Source organism: Mirounga leonina, unplaced genomic scaffold, assembly GCF_011800145.1.
Source record: "Mirounga leonina isolate KUSES-001 unplaced genomic scaffold, KU_Mleo_1.0 Mir_201, whole genome shotgun sequence".
Lineage (NCBI taxonomy): Eukaryota > Metazoa > Chordata > Mammalia > Carnivora > Phocidae > Mirounga > Mirounga leonina.
In genome coordinates, this window is record NW_023270504.1 from 134,245 (window position 1) to 158,374 (window position 24,130).

Below are 24,130 nucleotides of genomic sequence, written 5' to 3' on the forward strand. Positions count from 1 at the left end.
CGAATTAATTACCTCAAGCCATCAGCCACATGTAGTGCAATCCTGTGCTGCAGGGTTCTGGTGAGACTTCCTTTGTCCTGCTGAAGCAAGCGGTCCAGCGAACCCTTGGAGGCCAACTCCATCACCAACATTCGAGGACGAATCCCAGCCGCCAGCAAAGATATTAAGCTGGGGTGGTGGAGGTGACAAAGGACCACCAGCTCCTGCAAAAGTAAAAAACATTTACACGTACTACAGCCCCAGTATCTCCTTCCTAAGTGTCTTGACACTTTGGGCATGGTTTTCTCTGGGAAACTGGATTACAGCAAATGTTCCATTTCTTCCTTGGTCTTTTTTGTATTTTCCACATATTCAGGAATAAATGGCTTTTTAAAAATGTATTTTGAACAAACATGTTAAGTTCTGTCTTTCCCTTTGCTCTGTGTCTTTCAGAAGATTTAATACAGGGACAGTCCACATGCTGTGGTTACACTACCAGGTCATGTCATTCTTATCTAGTGAATCCTAGTCAGCCACAGAGTCCTCCTCCGCCCAGGATTCTGAGCAGCCACTTCTAATCAACTGCAACTAGCAGGTGAGGTACAATGTGCCTATCATTAATGGTTTCATGACTAGACAAGTTTCCTGAGAGTGTCTAAGACCACAGGGATATAAGGTATCACTCCTCCTGAAAACTCTCTACTAACTTCCTGTTACTTTCGGATTAAAACCCCGTGTACTTACACAGCCTTCAGGGCCTGATCTGACCTGCCCCCAGCCCATCTCTCAAACCCTCTATGCTTAATGCAGCATTCTTCCACCACACTGGTGTCCATTCAGTTCTCTGCACGTGCCCAGCTCCTTCATTCCAGCCACAAGGCCTTGGCCCATGCTGATCCTTCTGCTCTGAATCCCTTCCCCTTCACAGGGCCAAAGGCTTCTCCTCATTCCGATCTTAGCTCCAATACTCTTACTCTCTCAGAGTGACCTGCCCTGAACCACCCTCACTAGAGCAATCCCCAGCTGCAACAATGTCTCCCCGAGGAGTCAGAGATACCATTTTAGCTTGAACAGAGAGGTCTCCATTCTGATGTAATCCTCTTCCTAGCCCACATCCTGTGAGACTTTACAATCTCCTTTACTGATACCGTGGTCTGTGAATGCCATACATACTTCACTCTGTATATTTCACTTTACCCTGAAACCCAAATTTAGTTAAAATTTATAGTTCATGTGATATTAAATTGATTCATGTTTTAAACTGTGATTTCTGCAGAAGCTCTGCCTCTTAACAATCAGCTTCAAAGGTGTGGAGTATCAGTGCCAACTGCCTTTGTCAGGACACGGGAGTGTGGAGAATTCTGCAAGCTGAAGAAGAAAGGCTGAATACCCTGAGCAGGGATTTTCCAAGAACAAAAGCTCCAGCCTGCAACCATATTTCCTTAGTGGATAAAAATCTTTTTTTCCTCTGTCTGATCAGCTCAGTTGGTTCAAACTGAGAAGCAGTCAAGTTAGGTCTGTTCGCTTTCAGAGTCCCAGGCAGAAAGAAGCCTAATTCAAATTTTCTATCCTCAAAAAGCGCTCACTGATTTCAAGGAGAAAGGAGCAGGAGACTCTAATAGATCAGCCCCAGTTCATGACCACTGGTAGAATGACCCTCAAAATGCTGCACCGGATACCTGAAGTGCTTTCCTTTTTTTTCTTTTTCTTTTCCTTTTTTTTTTTTTTTTTAAGAACAAGCACGGGTACCTGGGTGGCTCAGTCCATTAAGCATCTGCCTTCAGCTCAGGTCATGATCCCAGAGTCCTGGAATCGAGCCCCACACTGAGCCCCATGTCAGTCTCCCTGCTCAGCAAGGAGTCTGCTTTTCTCGCTTCTTCTGACCCTCCCTCCTCCACTTGTGCTTTCTGCCTCCCTCTATCTCAGATATATAAATAAAATCCTTAAAAAACAACAACAACAACAAGCACATTACGCACTCTACTGCTACTATTTCTCCTATCATTTCCTTGGGTCACCGAGCTGCCTATACATTACTCAGTCCTGTATACATTCTTAGTGTTCTGATTTTCAACAGGGTTCCCTGAGCACACTGCATAAAATTTGAAACATATATTAAAGACTAATGATCAAGGCTGAAAAATCAATTTATACAATCAATTGCCTACAGATTGAAAGAGACTGTACCCAGATTTGCTTCATAGACTTGCTTCTATATATAAAATGTTTCTTAACTTATATCTAGAGCCACAGTGTAACTTCTGATAGTACTAATAAAATTACTGCAGGATATTTTACACAGACATGGAATTATTTTCATTATCCAGAATAACTAATATATTGTAATTGTGCCTTTTTTTAAAAAAAAAAGTTTACACAAGTCATTTAGTTTCAGATTTAGGCAGAAATTACTTTTCTTTTTTTCTTTTCTTTTTTTAATTTTTTTTTAAATAAGAATGAATAGATTCAAAAATACAGTTGAATTCTGGCATAAGATTACAGAATTCAAATTGGATTTTACCTTTGCTCTCACTCTGACTCACTCTCTCATTCCTACTTCGGGAAAGTCTCAGAAAATAGAATAAATCCCCACCAGTACTCAATATCAGAGATGGTACTAGAGTGACCACCGATAGCTTTCCATCAACATCCACTCACTTTTCTTTCTTCCTAAGGGTACCTTGATTTTTGTTGAGTTATCCAACCCTCACTCAGGCAGACTATGAATTTTAGGGGGTACTGACCCCAACTCCAGCCTCAGGAAAAGGTGCGACTATTCTAAGTAATACCATCCCCGCATTACCATAGAGATTGATTGAGTGACACAGGCCTAAGCCAATCAGTGCACAGCACCATCCTGAACATAAAGTGCTTATGGAGAAAAGAACATGTGATAGAAGTGAAACCAAGAGAAATTTTTAAATGAGCCACTGTGTATAGGATTTGAGCTCCTCTGAAATACAGGACCTCAAAAGAGGTACCCTCTTTCTTCTGTACTTGGGGTGTAACTGTGATGCTTGGGACAAGAATTCTCAGAACACTGTCTGTTCTTCATTTTTCAACAGGAGAAACAAAACAAACTTTTTTTTTCCTCCATGAGGAAAGGACAAAGGTGGGATTTCATAACTAAACTCAGGTAGACTTGGGGGAAATGTGGTCATTTTGCATTTTCACAAACACATGCAAAACCAGAGTTCCAGGAGATTACCAATGTCCGATGTAATGCAATAATACTATTGGATTTCTTACTTGTCTTAACAGTCTAAGTGATGTATGTTTATTGAAAATCTTCACAGCCACTTCTTCTCCTTCATAGGCTGCTCGATAAACAGATCCAAAACTGCCATCACCTTTTGAAAAGAAAGTACAAAGCACTTCAGTTAATCTGTCCAAGCAGAAAAGCTAGGTAAATTATATCGGTGGTAATTACATATGTTGTATATGTGAACAGAAATCTGACCCATTTGTTTCATTGAATCAATTCTCCTTTGATGCTTCCACTTCCTTCTTCTACTCTGTGAACTATGACGCACCTAAAGATTTTGTTCCAGCCTTCCCGTCTTCTGTCTACATTCTCCCCACTCAACTACCTGGCCGACTCCTTAACTTCATCTCTTTGTATATGTTGACCATTTCACATCTTCATCTACAGCCACAAGCCACCTTCTGAACTCTATCCTATATTTACAACTTTGCATTGGAGATCACTGGCATGCCCCTCCAAATCTCAACTATGCTCCATCGGAAGCCACCCTCATCATCTTGTCTCCAAACTAGTTTTTATTCTGCCTTATACATCTGATTTAAAAACAACAACAACAACAAAAAAAACCTTTTTTCCCGGTCATTCTAGAGTCAAAACTGAAAAATCATCTTAGTTCTTTGCCCCTGCCTCCTTTCCATTTCCATTTCCACCGCACCCATTTGATGCCCTTGGTGCTTTCTGCCTAGACTGTGGAGGCCTCCTGAGTTCATCCCCTCCAATGCAGTCTACGTCTCCTACAAAACCAATCTCCCTATATTTACACTTTGATTGGTCACTCTCTTGTTCAAAAACAAATTATTCTACACTGTCTACTAAATAAGATCCCAAATCAAGGACAAATCCATATTGTAGCTCTGAATTCCCCTTGTGGTTCTCTTCCTGTCCTACTGCTCATTCTCTGGGCTCTAGCCCAGTGGTTCTCTCAGTTTGGGCTGCACAGGACATCCGAGGAGCTTTCTAAAAATACCAATGTCTGAGTCTACCCTCAAAGATTCTGACCTAATTAATCACAGGAGTTACTGGTCATTAGGATTTTTTTCTTTTAATTCCCCAGGTGATAATAATGAAAACCAGGGTTGAGAACAACTGTTCTGGAAAACTGGAATAGCCAAAATTTCCTGAACATGCTTTGTATCTTCAGGCTTCCATACCCTTGTTATGCGGTCATTTAAAGAGCTATGCTGCTCCATCATCTCAACTTCTTGGTGTTTATCAAGTCTGTAAAGCACAATTCAGATTGAGATACCAAAGCCTGAGAAATCGACCATCATCAGCTCCATGGACTGTTACTCTTCACTGACATACAATGTATCCTTATTTGTACAGTATTTATGGTTCTCATATAGTACTTTGAAATACAAGCACTTGATCAACATAAGTGAATGAACTTAGAAAAATCTACAAAGAAACAGAACAATGTTGAGATCTGTTATTTCTAAGTGGTGAAATTATGCATCTATGGGAAGCTTAGATATTTTGTATTTTTTAATATTTTTGGTTTTTTATTGTGTATTTTCATCTCTATGATATGTATATGTAAGCATATATTACTTTATGCTCAGAAACACTGTACATTAAGAATAAAAATAAGTATTCATTTGAGCATATGTCATATTTCTACTAGATTGTAGACATGCTAAAATTACTGTCTGTGTATTTTCAGCCTTGGTATCTTCCCATCCCTTCCCTCCAGTACTCAATAAATACCCAACTTCTAAAACCATTAGTTAATATTGATGGTATTGAGAGTTTTGGAGAGAAAGGAAGGCTATCGGATCAGTTAAGTATTTGAATCAAAGCAAGATTGGGCAAACAGGAGAGGAAAAAGAGAAAGAAAACAAGTGGAAGGGGAATGGAGAGAAAGGGCAAGATAGATGGACACTTAAGTAATAGATGCTCCTGTTTTGGTTCCCCTCAGTCTGGACAGCTATCAACAACAAAGAAAAAACAAAACAAATAATACATTATATGTTAATAAAAAATTTAAAAAAAAACACACAAATAGGCAGAGAGAAGAAACACACTCTAAGGAGATATAAAATTTCAGGTGAGAGGAGTAGAGATTTCTAATTTTTTAAAGTCCTTCCCTATTTCAGAATCACTGCCATATTAAAATGGAGCATGGACTGTCATCTCAGATGGCTAACAGTAAAAATAAGGTTAAGGACTGTAATTGTGCATTTGTGACACCGAAGTATGAAAGAAACTTGAAGGCAAGGAAACCTTCCTAACCCCATCAGACCACACCACTGAAGTACCTTTCTATTGCGGCTCTCTGGAAAAATAGTCCCCTGAAGAGGAAATACACCTCACAAGTCCTCAAACAGACACACAAACCCCTACACCTGTGCATTTAAATTTTTTTCATAAAACAAGTCTATTAATATTTACAAGTCTATCAAGAAATGTCATCTAGTAACTGCTATCTTGGAAGGAAAGTGTTAACCGAAGGCCTGAAATTCACTCCCGCCTTACAAGGAGAATGGCAAGGAATGATCTCGATCACATTACCCTAGCATAAAAATACTGGGAAGTCTCTGATTATAAAATGTTTTTAGAAGGATATATCTCATTTGTTTAGATCAGTGATTCTCAACTAGGGTGATGTTGCTCCCCTACCCCTACTCTCTACCTTTTGCAATGTCTGGAGACATTTTTGATTGCCACACCTTGGGAGGGGGGCGGGGGGTAGAGGAGATACCACTGACATCTAGTGGGCAGAGGCCAAGGCTGCTACTAAACATGCTACAATGGGGGACAGCTCCCATAACAAAGAATCAATCAGTCTAAAACAGCAATAGCACAGAGTCTGAGAAACTCTGATCTAAATTGTAAATAAACATGGAATTTATGGGTTTATGGGACGTGAGACTGGAAAATGGGAGTACTTATATAAACACTTTCCTCTGTGTAATTAATGGAATACAGAACACAGGTGCTTTTGGAGGTGGTCAAAGGTAAAAACTTCCAGTTATAAGATAAATAATTACTAGGGGTGGAATGCACAGCATGATGACTACAGTTAACACTGCTATGTGATATATATTGAAAGTTGTTAAAAGAGTTAATCCTGTAATATCTTAACACCAATAAAAAAATATTTTTTCTTTTTCTTTTATTTTATATCTATATGGGATAATCAATTTTAACTAAATTCATTGTGGTTAATCATTTCATGATATATGTAGAGTCAAATCACTTGCTGTACCCCTTAAACTTGCACAGCGCTGTATGTCAATTATATCAATAAAACTGAAAAAAAAAATCCCACAAGAAACTTCAAAGTTAATTCTGTGAACATTTCTACATACATTGCTCAGAAGGGGTCCATTAATATGAAATACATCTTAATGCACTACTAAGAGTTATTCTGGGGAGTTTTGTCTGAAGCTTGAGACCCCTTCAGAGAAAGACTACAGTATGACTGGTACTTACCTGTACCGTTGGAATCACAAGTCAAGTTTGGTATTGGTTAAGATCTAGGATTTGGCATTGACAATTCAGCATTTTGTGTTAATCCACTATTACTAATATATTCACTTCCAGAGTTCCAAAGCATTCAAATTCATTCTAAATTTCTCAATTGATGTGAAGAATAAAGGTACAAAGCAGTTTGCCTTTACATGTCATGTCCCAAATTTTGGACATTCTTTATTAATAATTTTAATGTACTGACAGACATATTTTAGGCATTCTTTCTCCGGAAATTTAATTAAAATTAAATATAGACAGACACAACAATGAATACTCCACAAAGTAAAGCCAGAACTGTCTTCAAATACTTTACATTAATTCAACCCAATGCTCTTCATGGTTCCCAATGACTCTCAAGAAGGTTCCCAATGACTCTCAAGACTTGAGTATGTCACCAACTTAATGCTTCTCAATTTTTCATCCCAAACTGCTTTTTATGACTATTTTTATGAGAATTCATCCTTGTCATCCTGAGGAACAAAACTGCTCCTCTGACTACCTCGAGGTGTTCTTCTTTTATTTATTCTGTCTTTTTGAGACTGAAAAATGACTGCATTACACAATTGAAAATCTTCTTATCTGCTTCCTCCATTTCCAGCACTTAAAGCAAATGCAAGGACATATTTCACAAATATGTGTGCTTCCACAGCAGCCCATCCTGATCTTGAACCTAGTTCATAAGAATGTGTGCAAAGCAAACTCCATGTCTGTAACATATTACTTTCAAATAGATCATTCCGGAAAAAAAAAAAAAAAACATTATAACAAATATATGAAGACACTACAAACTATGACAATATATTTGAATATTTTCTAGGTTATAAGGAAAAATTACATCCTAATTTTTATTCTCAAACCAACAAAAATAGTTACCTAAGAGAAACTCTGGAGCTTGTTCAAATTCCAATTCATCATTATTCAACATAATATTTCTAGGCAGGTCAGCCAAAATTAAGTCAGGAGCAATTTGAGATATTGGAATGGTGAGCCTTGGTTGATCTGGATTTATCAGAAGGTCTCCTGAGAAGTACATAAAACATTTTTTTTAAACAAATTTTTACGGATGTACATAAAATTGCACAAAAAATCACATTTCCTATTATTTCTAATCACTCTTTTAGGTTTTCTTACCAATCTTATTTTTCTCTAGAAAATCTGAGACAGTTTTAGAGGTTCGATTAATACCTATCTACTTGGAAAGTTAAAAACTTATTCCTAGGTTCACTCATTACAAACTACATTCAGAACTGCCTTAGACCTATCTGACATCTGTAGAGAATAGATTATTTCTATTCAGAGAAATACTCTACTTTTACCACATTTGTGAGGGCACTTATTGCATGGTTAACAAGTTGCTAAGTTTTTCTATGTATCATCCTATTTTATTTTTTATGCAAGTATAATTAACATACAGTGTTATATTAGTTTCATGTGTACAATATAATGATTCAACACTTCTTTACATTTCTCAGTGCTCATCATGATAAGCCTACTCTTAATCCCCTTCACTTATTTCATGCATCTCCCAACCCACCTCCCTTCTGGGAGTCTGGGTTTTTCATGCCTCTTTTTTTTCCCTTTGTTTGTTTGTTCTGTTTTTTAAGTTCTACAAAGAGTGAAATCATATGGTATTTGTCTTTGTTTGTCTGACTTATTGCATTTAGCATTATACCTTCTAGATCCATTCATGTTGTAGCAAATGGCAAGATTTCATTCTTTTTAGTGGCTGAGTAATATTCCACTGTGTGTATGAGTACTCACACACACATATATACATATACCCCACATCTTCTTTATTCAATCATCTATCAATGGACATTTGGGTTGCTCAACATCACTAATCATCAGGGAAATGTAAATCAAAACCACAATGAGATATCACCTTATACCAGTCACAATGACTACAATCAAAAACAAGAAACAAGTGTTGGCAGGGATGTGAAATAAAAAGAACCCTCATGTGCTGATGGTGGGAATGCAAACTGGTGCAGCTACTGTGGAAAACAGTGTGAATTATCCTTGAAAAATTAAAAATTATTCCACTACTGAGTATTTACCCAAAGAAAATGAAAACACTAATTCAAGAAGATAATGTACCCCTATGTTTACTGCAGCATTATTTACAATAGCCAAATTCCGGAAGCATGAATCATCTATTTTCATCCTCATAACAATTCTATGAGGTAGGTTTTAGTATTCCTATTTCGCAGATGAGGTTATGTTGCTCAGTAAGCCAGTATTCAAACTCTCAAACCCAAAATGTTCTGAATCTAGAACACAAAGGTCTTATTGGTAACAGATACAATCCATCTTTCTCAGCTGTCACTCTAACTGAATGTAGTATCCTCTAACTCATCCCTTATGGATAAGAATAATTTTTACATTTATTACAAAACTCCACAAATATTGAAAGTATCACTTAAAAACATCTGAAAGTTATATCAACACTACCTTCTTCTGCTTTCTTCGTCAAATCATCAAGTAAGATTTTTTGATGCTCTTCACCATCATTAAAACTATATAATGCCCATTTCTTCAACAGAGTTTCTCCTTCACCACAGATATCAATCTCCAGTAATCCAGGAAACCATTCTTCCATAAGAGAATCAATGTGGTCCACAACTTGGCCCAGAAGAATACAGCCTACGTAATCCAAAGGAGAGCTCATCAACACCCTATCTGAACCATATTCTGTTTCAAAGCTGGAAATTACAGAGTTTTTTTTAAAAAAAGTTTAAATTTCTTTAGTGGTACATTTCAAAGTTTGAATTAATTTTCTTACCTTTTCTACAAGAAGGAACTGTAATTTTTAAGAAACTCTCTGGGTGATTGTCTAAGACTTCAGATCCTACCAGACAATAAGCCTCAGGAGACCAATTCAAGTAGATGCCTTGTCGCCAATACATTCTGTTTGGGCGAAGTGCTCGTTCTGAAAGAAGTTTAAATGGACCCAACTTTGTCCATTAATTATGAGCTATTCCATAAATTAAAGAAGCAGAAAAATCACTGCACATGCCACAAGTAACTAATAGAGAGATATTTGTTTTGATACACAGTATTGGAATTGTTAATGATACAAGTCCTCATCCATATCTATTATACATGAAATTAAGTATTTTAGCCTTAATTTTGCAAGCAAATAAACAAAATGCCCAGTAGGTAACCCAAGAGAGAGTTCAAGTTCACAATGTTAAATAGTTTAATATATTTAAGAGATAAAGAATCATAAATAAGTTCTCATAACTTTAATTTTTTTTTTCTTAAGAGAGAGAGAGCACGCACAAGTGGGGGCTGGGGAGGGGCAAAGAAAGAGGGAGAGAGAGAATCTTAAGCAGGCTTGATCTCATGACCCTGAGATCACGACCTGAGCTGATACCAAGTCAGATACTTAACCGACTGAGCCACCCAAGCACGCCAAGTTCTCATAACTTTTAAAACTCTTAAAAGGAGGTTGGTTGTCACACTCAAATCAAAACTTCCTGAATGTTTCGTTTTAATGCAATGTAACTACCTATATATTTATTAATTGCAAGCAAGATAAGGTTTATTTCAGAATACAGTAGCACCTGCATAAAGCTATTTTTAACCCCCCCCAAAATGATATTTTCCCTTTGGAGCACTAAGGTCTCCCTTTCTCCTGGAAGAAAGAGCTAGCATTATAAACACCCATTTTTATTCATTTTTATAAATCCCTCAGGAATTGTGCAGCAGAAGAGAGCTATTTAAGTCTCTACACTGAATGGTCTGAAGGGTCACAACCTGGTTACCTTTGTTAAGTAAAACTCCCTGGCTTTGCAGTGATAGTCACTTCTAGTTTTTCTTTGTTCATTTGTGTGTGTGTGTGTGTGTGTGTGTTTATACACCAATGACTCCTCATAATCTTACCGTCTAAAATTGTTGCTTCTAGTCTACTTTGGCCTGGAAAGCAAGATATTCATACTTATTCTAAGGGTGTCTAAAATAAAAACAAAAAGGTTTTGAGTGAGGACTTGAGAAATCTCCTTTTTGACAAACTGCATGAACTTATGTGAGCCTATATGTCTTTCTGTGGCTACTCTGAAGTATTATGAACTTATTTTCTGATTTTCAGTGGCCTTACAAATAAGTAAACTCTGTGAAAAATGACATGACAATTTTAATATGCTTTCCCCCTAACTTCTCAAATATTAAGTCTTCATTAAATACATACCTCTTCCTGAAAGCATGTAAGGTGAAATTTCAAGTAATCGATTAATTAACCTAGACCAAAATCCCATTGGAAAGTAAGGCATTTCGTATAGTCGAATGATAATTTCAGAGTTCTCACAATGGGGAAGTTCTATCACAGGCCTGTGGTCAGACAAACTAAAGAGAAAAGGACATCAGCATTATATAGCTTCATAAAACACCCAACCATGTTAACCAAAATGCTTTCCTCCTTAAAATCAATGAGTTGAAGATAAATATTCTAGGCAATTGCACTTTTTGATAATGTTCTTTTGAGACATGCCCTTCCTTCTTCAAAAATTCAGTGGCCGATTAATCAATTCAAATGCATGCTCAGATGCATGACATTTTTTCAGCAATCCTATTTACATTAATAAATAAATTATTACAATTAGTTATGCGTAGACAAGTTTTAAGGGATTATATAAAACTTGAAAAAATGCATGTCCCAGAAAAAGTGTATATGTATTTTTGGAATTGGATAGCATCTACCAATCAATGCAATTTTCACTTTTTAATGTCGTACACCTTATAGCATTTCCCAGCAGTAAGAAAATATAAAGCAACAAGAAAAATTTCTATAATACAGGATTAGAATGTAGGCCTTCATTGTATTGCCACTTTCCTCACAAAATACACTGCCATAATTCTTCTGATGAAAACTCACTATCTCCCCAGAACTTGTCGAATATAACTCTCTCAATGCCATGTAAGGATACACATGAACACACACACACACACACACACAAATCACTATTTACCTTTCTTAAGTAATTTAAGCAGTGGTTAACGAAATAGTAATTATATACACAAAACAAGTATTTACTATAACTTTAAAATGTCAAATATAGTGTTTTCATTAAAAGTAAATGCTACATTTCAATAGAAATTGTGCACAAGAATCAAAACAAATTAATACTTTTATAATAAACCAAAGTTATTTTGACAAAACATAAAATAGATGGTGAATTTCCACAGGGTAATTGAATTTTTAAGTTTAGGTTTACCTGCTTGGAACCAGCAAATATTCTTCTCCTATTGGCAAGGCAATCTGGAATTTTTCTAGGAGTTTAAAGTACTGTGACATGTAGTTCTTTGGAAATCTCTTCTTCTTTGAAAGAAATTTTTCCACATCTCTACGTGAAATGATTCCTTTAGGATGTTTTGGATAGCCTTCTACTTTCACTGTCAAAATCTGAAAGATTTAACCTTGTTAAAAATCACTAGAATTTATTTTCTGAAGTTTTTCTTTTAAGATTTATTTATTTATTTTAGAGAGAGAGAGTGTGTGCATGAGCAGGGGGAGGGGCAGAGGAAGAGAGAGAGGGGGAAAACAGACTCCCCGCTGAGTGCAAAGCCCAGTGTGGGGCTCAGGGCTTGGGGCTCTATTCCAGGACCCTGAGATCATAACCTGAGCTGAAACCAAAAGTCAGACGCTTAACCGACTGAGCCACCCAGGTGCCCCTAATTTTCTGAAAGGTTTTGAATTTAAGGCATTTCATGTCTTTGCTCGGTGAAAATGATCAGAACAATTTTAATGTTTTCAAGTATAACACAGGACCTAAGTTCTCTACTAGCAGCTATGTAACCTGGAAGCCCAGTGGGGCAATCACTCCTCCACAAAAGATTTATTAAATTAAGGGAGTGAATTCAAATCCAAAATTAAAGAGATCCTCTGAAATCAATGAATCTTTTTTTATTTCTAATTTTTTTTATTTTATTATGTTATGTTAGTCACCATACATTACATCATTAGTTTTTGATGTAGTGTAGTTTTAGATGATTCATTGTTTGCGTATAACACCCAGTGCTCCGTTCAATACGTGCCCTATTTAATACCCATCATCAGGCTAACCCATCCCCCCACCCTATTTCTAATTTTAACACATTTTCATTTTGACATAATTTCCCTTTTTGACCCAATTATTAGTACGATGAACAAAGTTTTTCCAAATGATAAACCTTTCTTTACCACTTACGAAACATGACTTACTACTTTTTTTTTTAAAACCTTGGTTGAGTATCTCAGTTGCTGAGTTACCTTCTTTTTTTTTTTTTTTAATTTTATTGTTATGTTAGTCACTATACAAGACATCATTGGCTTTTGATGTGGTGATCCACAATCCATTGTTTTCGTATAACACTCAGTGCTCCATGCAGTTCGTGCCCTCCTTAATACCCATCACCAGGCTAACCCATCCCCCCACCTCCCTCCCCTCTAAAACCCTGTTTGTTTCTCAGAGTCCATAGTCTCTCATGGTTCATCTCTTCCTCCAATTCCTCCCCCCCCCCCCATTTTTCCCTTCCTTCTCCTAATGTCCTCCATGCTATTCCTTATATTCCATATAAGGAAATCAATGAATCTTAAGCCTTCCCCAGCTCCAGTTAACAGATCTATCCAACACCCCCATCCTTATTATAGTCTCATCAACAATATATTCACAGGGAAATTATCTTCCAGGTTTGCCATAGACATGTTACTTTACATTTAGAGAATAGAAAATGGTTTCTATCAATGGGAAGGGAGGCAGTATAGTACAGTTTAGTGATTCCTTTGTAACTACAGAATTTTGGAGTCTGGATCAGTAGATCTGGGATGAAGCTTGAGAATCTGCTTGTTTAACAAGAAACTCAGATGATACTACTGTAAAGACCATAGTTTCAGCTTTGACCATCATCACAGCAGTTAAGTTTTGACCTTTCAGCTTTGACCATCATCATAGCAGTTAAAAGTATAAATTCAGAAGAATCCAGGTTCAAATCCAGGCTCTAGTACTAGCTGTATTATCTTGAGAAAGGTATATAATTTCCTTAAGCCACAGCTTCAATCAGATAATAAAAGTGACTATCCCTTAGACTGCCATGACACTGAAATAAGATAACATACATAAGGCATGCAAGGTGCATATGACAATTTTTAGCATATAGTAAGCCCTCATATGTTAGCCATTACTGGCCACATATTCCTATTCATTTTACTTAGCCAAATTAATTTTTGCAAAGGCTTGCGCTTAATTTCTTTAGTAGATCTTTAACATGTAAGGGATAGTTCCATAGGACTATATATTATGTACATTATCATGTTGCTGGGTGAAATATTGGATTGTAAAATCCTTAGACCCAAGGACCTGTCTCCCTCATCTCTTTATCTCTATTTGGTACATACAGTGTTTATTGAATCAATGAAAGCATGATTGGCTGAACATAATGTATAATGACAACGTATAAATATGTCAGCAAATAATAAAAACTGCAGTTTGGGACTTCTCCCATATTGTGCACGTTATAGCCCAGACTGCTCTTACAATTTAGGTGGTAAGGAAAACTGTTTGCTGTTCTGGCATTTTTAAAGTTGCTAAGACCTTGTCTGACAACTCACTCTCTATCCCCACCATACTTTTTTCTTTATAGCACTCTATCACCTGACATTTTAAGTGTTAATTGTTTATTTCCTCCCATTTGAATGTCAGGTTCATGAATGCAGGAACCTTGTTTTATCTATGCTTACAGCCCCCACCAGAACAGTATCTCGAACACTGTAGGTGTCAGATCAATATTGTTGGATGAGTGAATTAGGGGAAAAAAGACGTTTGGAGCATTTTATCCTGGGGTTAGGTTTATAGGCACCGGAGTCAAACTACTTAGTTTGAAATCTTAACTGTACTTGTTCCTAAATATGTAGCTTTGGATAAATTATTTAACTTCTCTGTCCATCAATTTCTTCATCTTCACGATGGGGACTAATATAATACCATTTAAAAGAACTGCTCTGAGAAGTACATGAGAAAATGTTTGGATAATGCACAAGTAGCCCTTGTATGTTAGGCATTTTTGTATACTTAGAATTCTAATTTATTTTATTTAGACACATTGACTTTATTTTTTATTTTTTTAAAGTTTACTTATTTAAGTAATGTCTATACCCAACATGGGGCTTGAACCCACAACCTCGAGGATCAAGAGCTGCACACTCTTCTGACTGAGCCAGCCATGCATCCCTAGGCACACTGATTTTATTTTATTTTTTTTTTAAAGATTTTATTTATTCATTTGAGACACAGAGATACACAGAGAGAGAGAGAGAGCATGAGCAGTGGGAGAGGCAGAGGGAGAGGAAGAAGCAGACTCCCCGCTGAGTCAGGAGCCCAATGTGGGACTTGATCCCAGGACCCTGGGATCATGACCTGAGCCGAAGGCAGACGCTTAACCATCTGAGCCACCCAGGTGCCCCGGCACACTGATTTTAAAACAGAGGGTTGTGCTGGATTTTTTTTAGTAGATCTATGGTGTGCTACCACTATTGGTAGTAGATAGTTTCCAAAGATGGACACATGAATTTCTTCTCTCCCTACACATGCATGGTATTCAATCTTTCAAGAAATGAAATCCATTCATTTTTCCTCCTCTTGAATCTGGATGGGTCTTATGGTTATTCTAGTCATGAGAATGTGGCAGAACTGACACTTTATAAGTTCTGGGCTTACCCTTTGAAAGGACTGGTCATAAGAGAGGCTACATGGAAGAGTACCAACACACCAAAAATGTGAATGTAGTTTTCTTGGGCTTTCCAGCCTGGCTCAATGAAGGAAGCCAAGTGAATGACCCTTGCCAATGCCATGTGGAGCATAACCACTCAGCTGAGCACAGTCAACCCAAAGAACCGTGAGAAACAATAAAATATTGATGTTTTACTCCAACTTTACTTGTTTTCTCCAAGTTTTGGGGTATCTTGTTACATAGCAATAAAAAACTAAAACATTATCTTAATTTTATCACCTTTAAAAGAACTCTTAATATTCCTTCAGCCTAGTAACTTATAATGCTAATTTGTGCCCTCATGCAAAGACAGAAAATTTTCCAAATTCCTCACCCAAGTTTTTAATCAAGATTAAATTTCCATGCAAGCTTGTTAATGTTCCACCTGATTAATTCAATAAGTGCCTTTCATCTCTCTTTTATCATATGGTTAAATGAGTTTTGTAAACTTCTCTGTGCAGCAATGGAAACTTCTTTAATAAGTTTAGTCTAAGGCACAGAGAAGTTGGGTAGGTTCATTAGAGCTTCTGCACCATGAAACTTTCTGCCTTTGCCTTGGTGATTCATGGAGGTGAATACCCTTATTTTTTTGCTGATGGGTGTCAGACAAGTCATTCTTGTTTTCACTTGATTATAGTTTTCATTCTCTTTAAGTCTTGGTGAAAATGACATAATTTAATATATCAGCATAAAAAATATGGTATTTGTTAAATTAATAAGAAATTTAAATTATTATTCCACTGACTCTTTAGATCTATCTTTCAATATAACTTTGAACTATGCAAGTTCTTGACTTAATTTTCACTTAAATTATCATGTTTATAGTATAACCATGCTAATAAGAACTTTCATGGAGTTTCAACTTAATTACCCCATGAATCCTCAGGGATTTTACCGCGGTTATGGTGGAAGGTTGTTTTTTTTTTAAAGATGGTGATTCTGATGCAAACCACTTCTTTATTCTACTGAATAAGATACGCCCCCCCCATATTATCCACATCTGTGCAACTTTAAATATTCCCAATTTACATGGAAGCACCTCATTTTTTTAGTGTAACTTTAGCCTTTTCTTGACTATATAGAGTTTAGTTATTTTCTGATATAGTGTGCCATCTAGGACAACAAAATATTCAGGGTATATTTAAAACTCCCTTTGCTGTACAGAACACACCCACCTACACATATTTTTTATTTAGCTCTGTACCTGGCATACTTTCCAAAACTACATGGATGCATCACTACAATTTTGAAGATTTTTTAAATTTCCTAAAATAATATCTTTAATTACCAAATAGGTCAAACATTAAATTAGCTAACATTTACTTCTCACTTATATTAAGTTAGGGAAGCAATGTAGAAAATAATATTGTTATTATCCTTATTCTACAAGTGAAGAAACAAAAGCTTAAAACATTAAGAAATGTCACAAAGTTAGGAAAGATATAGAAGAAATTTGAACACAGGTCATCCTGACTCCAGAGCTTGTGCTCTTGACCACTCTACCAGCTTCATTCCCATTTAGCAGATGAGTGGACTCACACTTTCTATGGCATATTTGCAAAAGGAGGAAAATCTACCTTAAAAATATCTACCAAAATAGTTATTACCGTCATGTTACAATAGCCAATTGCAGTAATGTTTCAGTATGCTCTCAAGGTCCATGATATAGGATTTAGCCCAAAATGAGTTCCCTCTCCAAAATATCTTCCTTTTTTCCCTTAGATAAAATTTAGGAACTATCATTCAAAATTATCTGAGGGAATTTAATTACTATTGTGGTTTAATTAGAAGAGGTGATTCTAATGTAAAAAGGTAGAATTATTTTAGGAATTCAGGGATTCACATTCCAAACTGTAAATTATGCTCACAAACAAGATAGTTGCCCTTGAGTACATGTGCTAGAGACAGCCTCCCGAGCTCACTTCAGTTCATGATTATGCTAGATGCAGTTGTTCTCAACAAGGGTGATTTTGCACCACCACCAATATTTGGCAACGTCCAGACACATCTGGGGCAATACTACTTGCATCTAGATGGTAGAGACAAAAATGCTGCTAATCATCCTATAATGTACAACAAATAATTATCTGGCCCAAAATGTCAAAAGTACTGACATTAAAAAACACTAAGCTAGTATATTCTGCTTGAATGGTTTTCTATGGCAAACCTATAGAGATGGGTTATAACTAAGATAAACTCTTGGTAATTGATTATCATTGGCAGAAGAAAAATTTTTCCATATGAAATACAAATGGAGAAAGGACAGCCATAACCATCACCATCCAGTTTTCAAAACTGTAAGCATTTAGAGCTTATATTCCACTCAAGAGGCAAAACTCCCCTCCATGTTACCTAGCTAAAGGTTTTATGCTCATCAACCCAATTTTTTTTTAAAGATTTTATTTATTTATTTGACAGAGAGAGTGAGAGAGCACAAGCAGGGGGAACAGTAGAGGAAGAGGGAGAAGCAGGCTCCATGCCAAGCAGGGAGCCCGATGCGGGGCCCGATCCCAGGACCCTGAGATCATGACCTGAGCCGAAGGCAGACACTTAACCATCTGAGCCACCCAGGCGCCCTTCATCAACCCACTTTTTTTAGGTATATTTGCCCCCAAGGATTTTCACAGAGCTTCCATTCAACTGACTCTATCAATAACCAAACCAAAGTGTCACCGGGATCTAGAAAAGCACTGTGGAATAGAGTGGTAAACAACTGTTTGTAAGTTGGAAACAAAGACACTGAAGTGAATTCTCAGACATCTTCCCTTCTTCCATGAAGCTCTACTTAATGCAGTCTTCTACATGAATTGTTCTACAGTATTCTACATGTGCAGGATCTTCTACCTTAACTGAACACAAAATCTATAATGCTCAATGCTCTTCAATCATTGTGCTTCTCTTCAATCATTACCCCCTGCTACAAAAGTATCAGACACCAACCTGTGCCATGACTTTACAAAGCCACTTGGGTTCCACAAAATATAAGTCACTTAACTGCAGTGCTGGGTCTTGAAAATGAAGAAGGACCCCTGTAGTAAAAATCAAACAGTGAAACATGGAATCTACAATATACAAATAGCAAGGGGCTTTAGAGAGTCTCTAGTCCAACCTCCTTATTTTACAAATGAGGAAATCTCAGCGCAGTTAGTGGAAGAGCTGAGACTAGAACCTGGGCATCCCAGTTTCTGAGCTCTAAGTCCAAATATTATAAAGTATTTTTTAACTAGATAAAATGATCATGTAGAACCATATTTGAGACAGTGACATGCACTGTCTTGCATATATTTATAAATAATAAAAAATTCACAATTTTCTTTATTATGTTCAGTTAGCCACTGTATAGTACATCATTAGTTTTTGATGTAGTGTTTAACAATTCATTAGTTGCATTTAACACCCGGTGCTCATCACAACACACGCCCTCCTTAATACCCATCACCCGGTTACCCTATCCACCCCCCACACCTTCTGTAACCCACAGTTTGTTTCCCAGAGTCCAGAGTCTCTCATGGTTTGTCTCCCTCTCTGATTTCTTCCCATTCAGTTTTCCCTCCCTTCCCCTGTGGTCCTCCACGCTATTCCTTATATTCCACATGTGAGTAAAACCATATGATAATTGTCTTTAGTTTTCTAAATATATTCTACAAAGATACTTTATTTTCAAATATAGGTAAGAAACACAGAACATTGCACAAAGCTACTGGTTTAAAAATAATGGAAGAAAAGGAAAAGATTATAATCCATGTGAAGATTTATTTTTCACACAACAGAATCTAGGGATTAAAGGCAGCTTCTTGGCCACTTACTCTAGTACTACAAATCAACTCACACATTTCTAGCAAGGTCATACTGATCAAGTACCCAAATAGCACAGAAGCTGGTGTGAGTGTTTTCATCTGTGAGATCTCATTATGACTTGCGATGCAACAGGCAAGATCTGCCATTCAAAAGGTGCATTATCTCAGGTAACCACTGATTCTCTAAGTGCCCAGTTAGACCAACCCAAGAATAATTCCCCTTTATAGTATACAAATAACTCCACACACACTAAATTCAACTGATACTATGGAAGGATATGGCTTGTGCTCAGGGTCCCAAAGCTCCTGAATAGTTAAGTCAATTTTTAGAACCCACATGTTTTAACTCCTACTCGGATACCCTTCCCACTACTGCCCTTAGATGGCTTCTAAATGTTTTTTTATATAATATGGCATATGAAAATTCAAAATTATTGCACATGATGACCTTTCAAAAGGAAAAAGTCAATGGTCAAAGAATTTTATGGATATTCTGTTAAGTTTTGTATGTAAATTCTATACAAGGTTCAGATACATTTTTATAAATGATTACAGTGGGGCTTTGAAAAAAATATGTAACAAACACACAAACCTGATTCATTTAGGAAGTGAACTGCATGAGGAAGCTCATTTTCATCCAACTGCAGCTGATTTTCTTTTACGAGTTGTAATAATCGTTTCCGGTCGATTACAGGAAATTCAATTGGCACATTTTTACGCTCTGATAAAATGATTTTCTCAAGTTCTACATAGCAGTCTGGAATCAGCTGCCCAACAACAGGCTGATCTCGAATCTGTGTAATTACAAATGACAAGCTGTAAAAATCCATTTTACTCCTATGTTTGTCAGGTGGTTGGTAAATGCAGTGCTAATAGCTGTTAAGAAAGTGATATATTATTCAGAAATATATTTTTTAATAAAATCAAAATGTGATGTAAAACTATTTAAATTGTGAAGAATAAAGTGATATTAAAATAAGAAAAATATAAACACAGAAGCCAATTTACAAAGAACTATCCAACAAAATAATATGGAAATATTCATCTAACCATTCAGAAAACCCATGACATAACCCAGGATAAATCACTAACCATAAATAAAGGATTTACTATTTTCTAAGACATTAGACATATATGCAATAGATATGCTAGCATTAGAAGTGAGTAAGAAGTATTACAAAAGCTTTGGGGTCTTATTGATTAGATTAAATATCCATGCCATAAGGTAAAACATTAAATTTTGTGCTTGTTATTTGCAAAATGTTGCATTAATGGAATATACATATCAACAGAGATAGACATGAAGTCTCCTCACCCAACCTATGCTTTTTCATGGAACTTCAAACTTGGCAAAATAAAAACTCATCTAAACAAGTGATTTTGACATGAGAGGATGATTTTTTTTTGGTCTGTTACACTTATAATCTAATCATTGTCTACTAACTGAAATACATAAAAATTTTTAAAGAATGGCTTTAAGATGATAATTTCTATAATAAAAAATCTTTCCCAAACCTCCACCCCCCCCAGGAAAATCTAATTTTAAATAGAAATGCAACTGCTAACACAGTAACTAAAATGCCTCTGAGGGGCACCTGGGTGGCTCAGTTGGTTAAGCGACTGCTTTCGGCTCAGGTCATGATGCCGAGTCCCACATTGGGCTCCCTGCTCAGCAGGGAGTCTGCTTATCCACATGACCCTACCCCCTCTTAGGCTCTCTCTCTCTCTCACTCTCTCAAATAAATAAATAAAATCTTAAATAAATAAATAAATAAATAAATAAATAAATAAATAAATAAATAAATAAATAAAATGCCTCTGAAAACCACCAGATGGCAAACTCTCCCCATTGCTCAACCCATGTATATATTCTTGTATTCTTTTTACCTGACAATTTCTACTTAAATTCTTAAACTTATTATAAATGGAAATTCGGTTTTATTACACATACACATGCAAATTTAAGGTGCTCTTTTTTTTACTCGTAACTGGAACTTTTTAAGAAGCTTTATTTATAGCAGCCATACTACTACTTACATATTCACCTCCAGTCATTTGAAAAATTGTTTTCATATATCCAATGCCCCAGCAAATTAAATGTAATTCCACTAATCTCTACTTTTCATATTCCCTCTCTTCATCATTTGAAAATTAAGACAAAATAGAACTTCATATTGAAGGTTGTGTTTTAACCCAAGAAAGAAAACCTACATAGAGAAGTAAACAAGGGTTCTCACAGAAAACAAACTACATAGCAAAGGGATGAATTTCATAGGGCTGAGTTTCAGGCCCAGCAGAGCATCCTGCTCTGCTAATGGGCTGGACAAGATTGAAAGGGATAATGTTGTCACTGAATTCCATTTTGTCCTACTTCTTTTAGCTTGATTTAGGGTCGCCAAGAGCCAAAAAAGAAAAAAAAAATATCCTAGAGTCTGGAGAGATACATGTTAATAAGGGTGAGACAAGGAAAGATTAGAGAAGAGCCAAGATAGGAGGAGAAAATGGAAAACAAATGACAAGGCAAAAAAAATTATTTCTAATAGCTTTAAAAAGCTGCTATCTGAATACACGTTAAAACATCTCAGGGAGGAAAGAATATACAGTTCTGGCAGGTTCACTGGTTCTGAAAGATAAGGAAAGAGCCAGTATTCTGCAAAGCAATCAGATTTTCAAACTAAAATGCCAGAATGATGCAACCATTAGCAATATACATCTTTCTTCAAATAATGCAGCCATTTCTCAAAGCATTTGTTTTCCCTCCTTGTGTCGGCTTCAGAATTCATTTACAAGTGCAGGAAGAAAACTGGTCTTATTGACTGATAGTGATAACTTGCTATCATGCTAAAGTACTAGTAGTCCAGTCAGATGAACCAACCAGCTCATCCATACTTCAACTAAACTATCCATACTTTATCTACTTGTTTCCACTAAATTCAGCCTTTTTCAAAACAAACTATTCTCCAAGAAGTCTCTTAAAAATATGATACATGCGCCAACATATATGATAAAAATAGCTATTAAAATGTTATAAGGAACAATAAAGTTCTGGAAGTACAGGTATAGTCTCAGAAGAAAACTGCCTGGATAAAGAGAATATTTAATTGGATGCATGAATTTTGTGTATTTGTTTCTTCAAAGTCGCATTACTCTAATCATATGTCCAACAGGAGAGCAGGAAAATTTGCAAATAAATACTATGTCATTCTTCTTACATAAGATGCCATTACTGACCCACCATTGGTAAAACCTTTTAGAGACTATGATAAATGTGTTGAAAGATACAAACATGCAAATTCTCTCCCTGGGCACCACAAAGACCAACACATTTATAAATGGCTCATTAGGTCTTAGATAGGAGCATAATCTGTGCAAATGGAACAGAACTAAGCTAACTGGCCAACACATTATAACCAGGGTGACTGTGTAATTTATCATCCAAATTGGAATGCTTTTGAGAATGTAGTGGGGCACTATTAATTATGCTGGGAATGCCCAGGCAAAACAGGACCCTCGTTATAAGCCATGGCCTTGATCATTAGTGCTAATGAGCTAAACCAACAGGGACTAACAGTGAAATTCACCATTGGGTTTGGCATATTGAACTATGTGAGGAATTTTCAGGGCAGTTTATACCACGGCATCTGTGGAACTCCGGAAAGATTTTCCTGAAAGTATTAGAAACAAGTATTCTTCCCAATAACCAATTTATGTATGTTTTATGAACCCTATGAATTACATTTGGCTTACTAGAACTTTGGAAATGAAAACATAATTTCTAAAATAGAAAGTCCAGTTTATATGGACTAAAAAATTGTTAAGACATTGTTGAAAATCAAACTCCTGATCTTGGCAACCCCAGGAAAGAGGCATCTCACAGTACTGAGGGGAAAAAAAACAGGTGGAATGGGTATCACAGTGACAAGAGACTCGAAGGAGCAGCACAGAATATGAAGATGCACATAAAACAGGAACTCCAAAAGAAAGGAGCAAGTGGTGAAAACAAAGAACAAGAGAGGAAGGATGATCCCAAGACCCCAATATTCACTTGTATTCTTTGAATCACCACCACAAAAAGCTGTGAGGAAAAGGGCATCAGAAACATGATCTCAGATTCTCTCAGAAATATTTTCTCAGTTTCTCAGACAATCTTAGTTTCCTTCAGGATCCTCTAATTATTTTTATTCCCATTTCTATACATTTGAAATAAGGTATGCATAAGTAAGCAACTTTAAAATTGAAGCATTTTAATAATGCTAACATCAATGAAAGAAACCACAATTTTAAGATAGTCGTTCTTTTCTCAACACTCTGACATTTCTAAGCAGTTGCGTAACATGAGAGTGAATCAATTAAATTTATCCACCAGTCTACAGTAGGCATTAACCACATTACCTTGAAATTAAGACTCTCATTTATGATGGTTTTCCGAAGCTTTGCCAAAGCGTCGGATTCCTCAGTGGCATTCACAAAGTGGTAATCCCTTATTGCAGGAAACCCTCGCTTGTTCAAGAGTTCCTTGGTGATTTTACTTATGCAGGCTTTGCGCTGCTTCTCATCAGAAACATCTAAATGTGTGCCAACGAGTATCACAGGGGAAGAAGAAGCACGAGCCTACAAGAAATGGTATAAAGTACTCTTGTGTTTGTTTTAAAATCAAGACTGCTTACAGTTCCGTTCATAGTCACTTTTTATGAAATTCAGTTGAGTGGAAATGAGAAATCGAAAGATGTCAAGAAGAAGAAAATGTTAACTATGTTCCCTTCCTTAAACCTAGGGGGAAAAAATGTAACCTTAAGAAATTTTAAAGTCATTCTTATGTCCCTTCTTATTCCAAGTTACCACCTTTCAGGCAGCTTATATAACAGTAGTAATC

General features: G+C 36.4%; 1 protein-coding gene across 2 annotated transcripts in view; it reads right to left on the reverse strand.

Annotated features, from left to right (window-relative positions):
- Positions 1-24,130, reverse strand: part of LRRK2 (leucine rich repeat kinase 2) — a 158,359-nt gene that overhangs the window by 53,735 nt on the left and 80,494 nt on the right. For both annotated transcript variants that reach the window (XR_004683328.1, XM_035027906.1), the window contains exons 31-40: positions 23,650-23,868; positions 19,850-20,051; positions 18,401-18,489; positions 11,932-12,119; positions 10,908-11,062; positions 9,501-9,647; positions 9,170-9,361; positions 7,592-7,738; positions 3,229-3,329; positions 13-203 (exon numbers count right to left, since the gene is read on the reverse strand). Coding sequence is in view for 1 of the 2 variants with exons in the window: in XM_035027906.1 (XP_034883797.1) it covers positions 13-203; positions 3,229-3,329; positions 7,592-7,738; positions 9,170-9,361; positions 9,501-9,647; positions 10,908-11,062; positions 11,932-12,119; positions 18,401-18,489; positions 19,850-20,051; positions 23,650-23,868 (1,631 nt within the window). In the remaining variant the exon portion in view is untranslated. The remainder of the gene's footprint in view (positions 1-12; positions 204-3,228; positions 3,330-7,591; positions 7,739-9,169; positions 9,362-9,500; positions 9,648-10,907; positions 11,063-11,931; positions 12,120-18,400; positions 18,490-19,849; positions 20,052-23,649; positions 23,869-24,130) is intronic.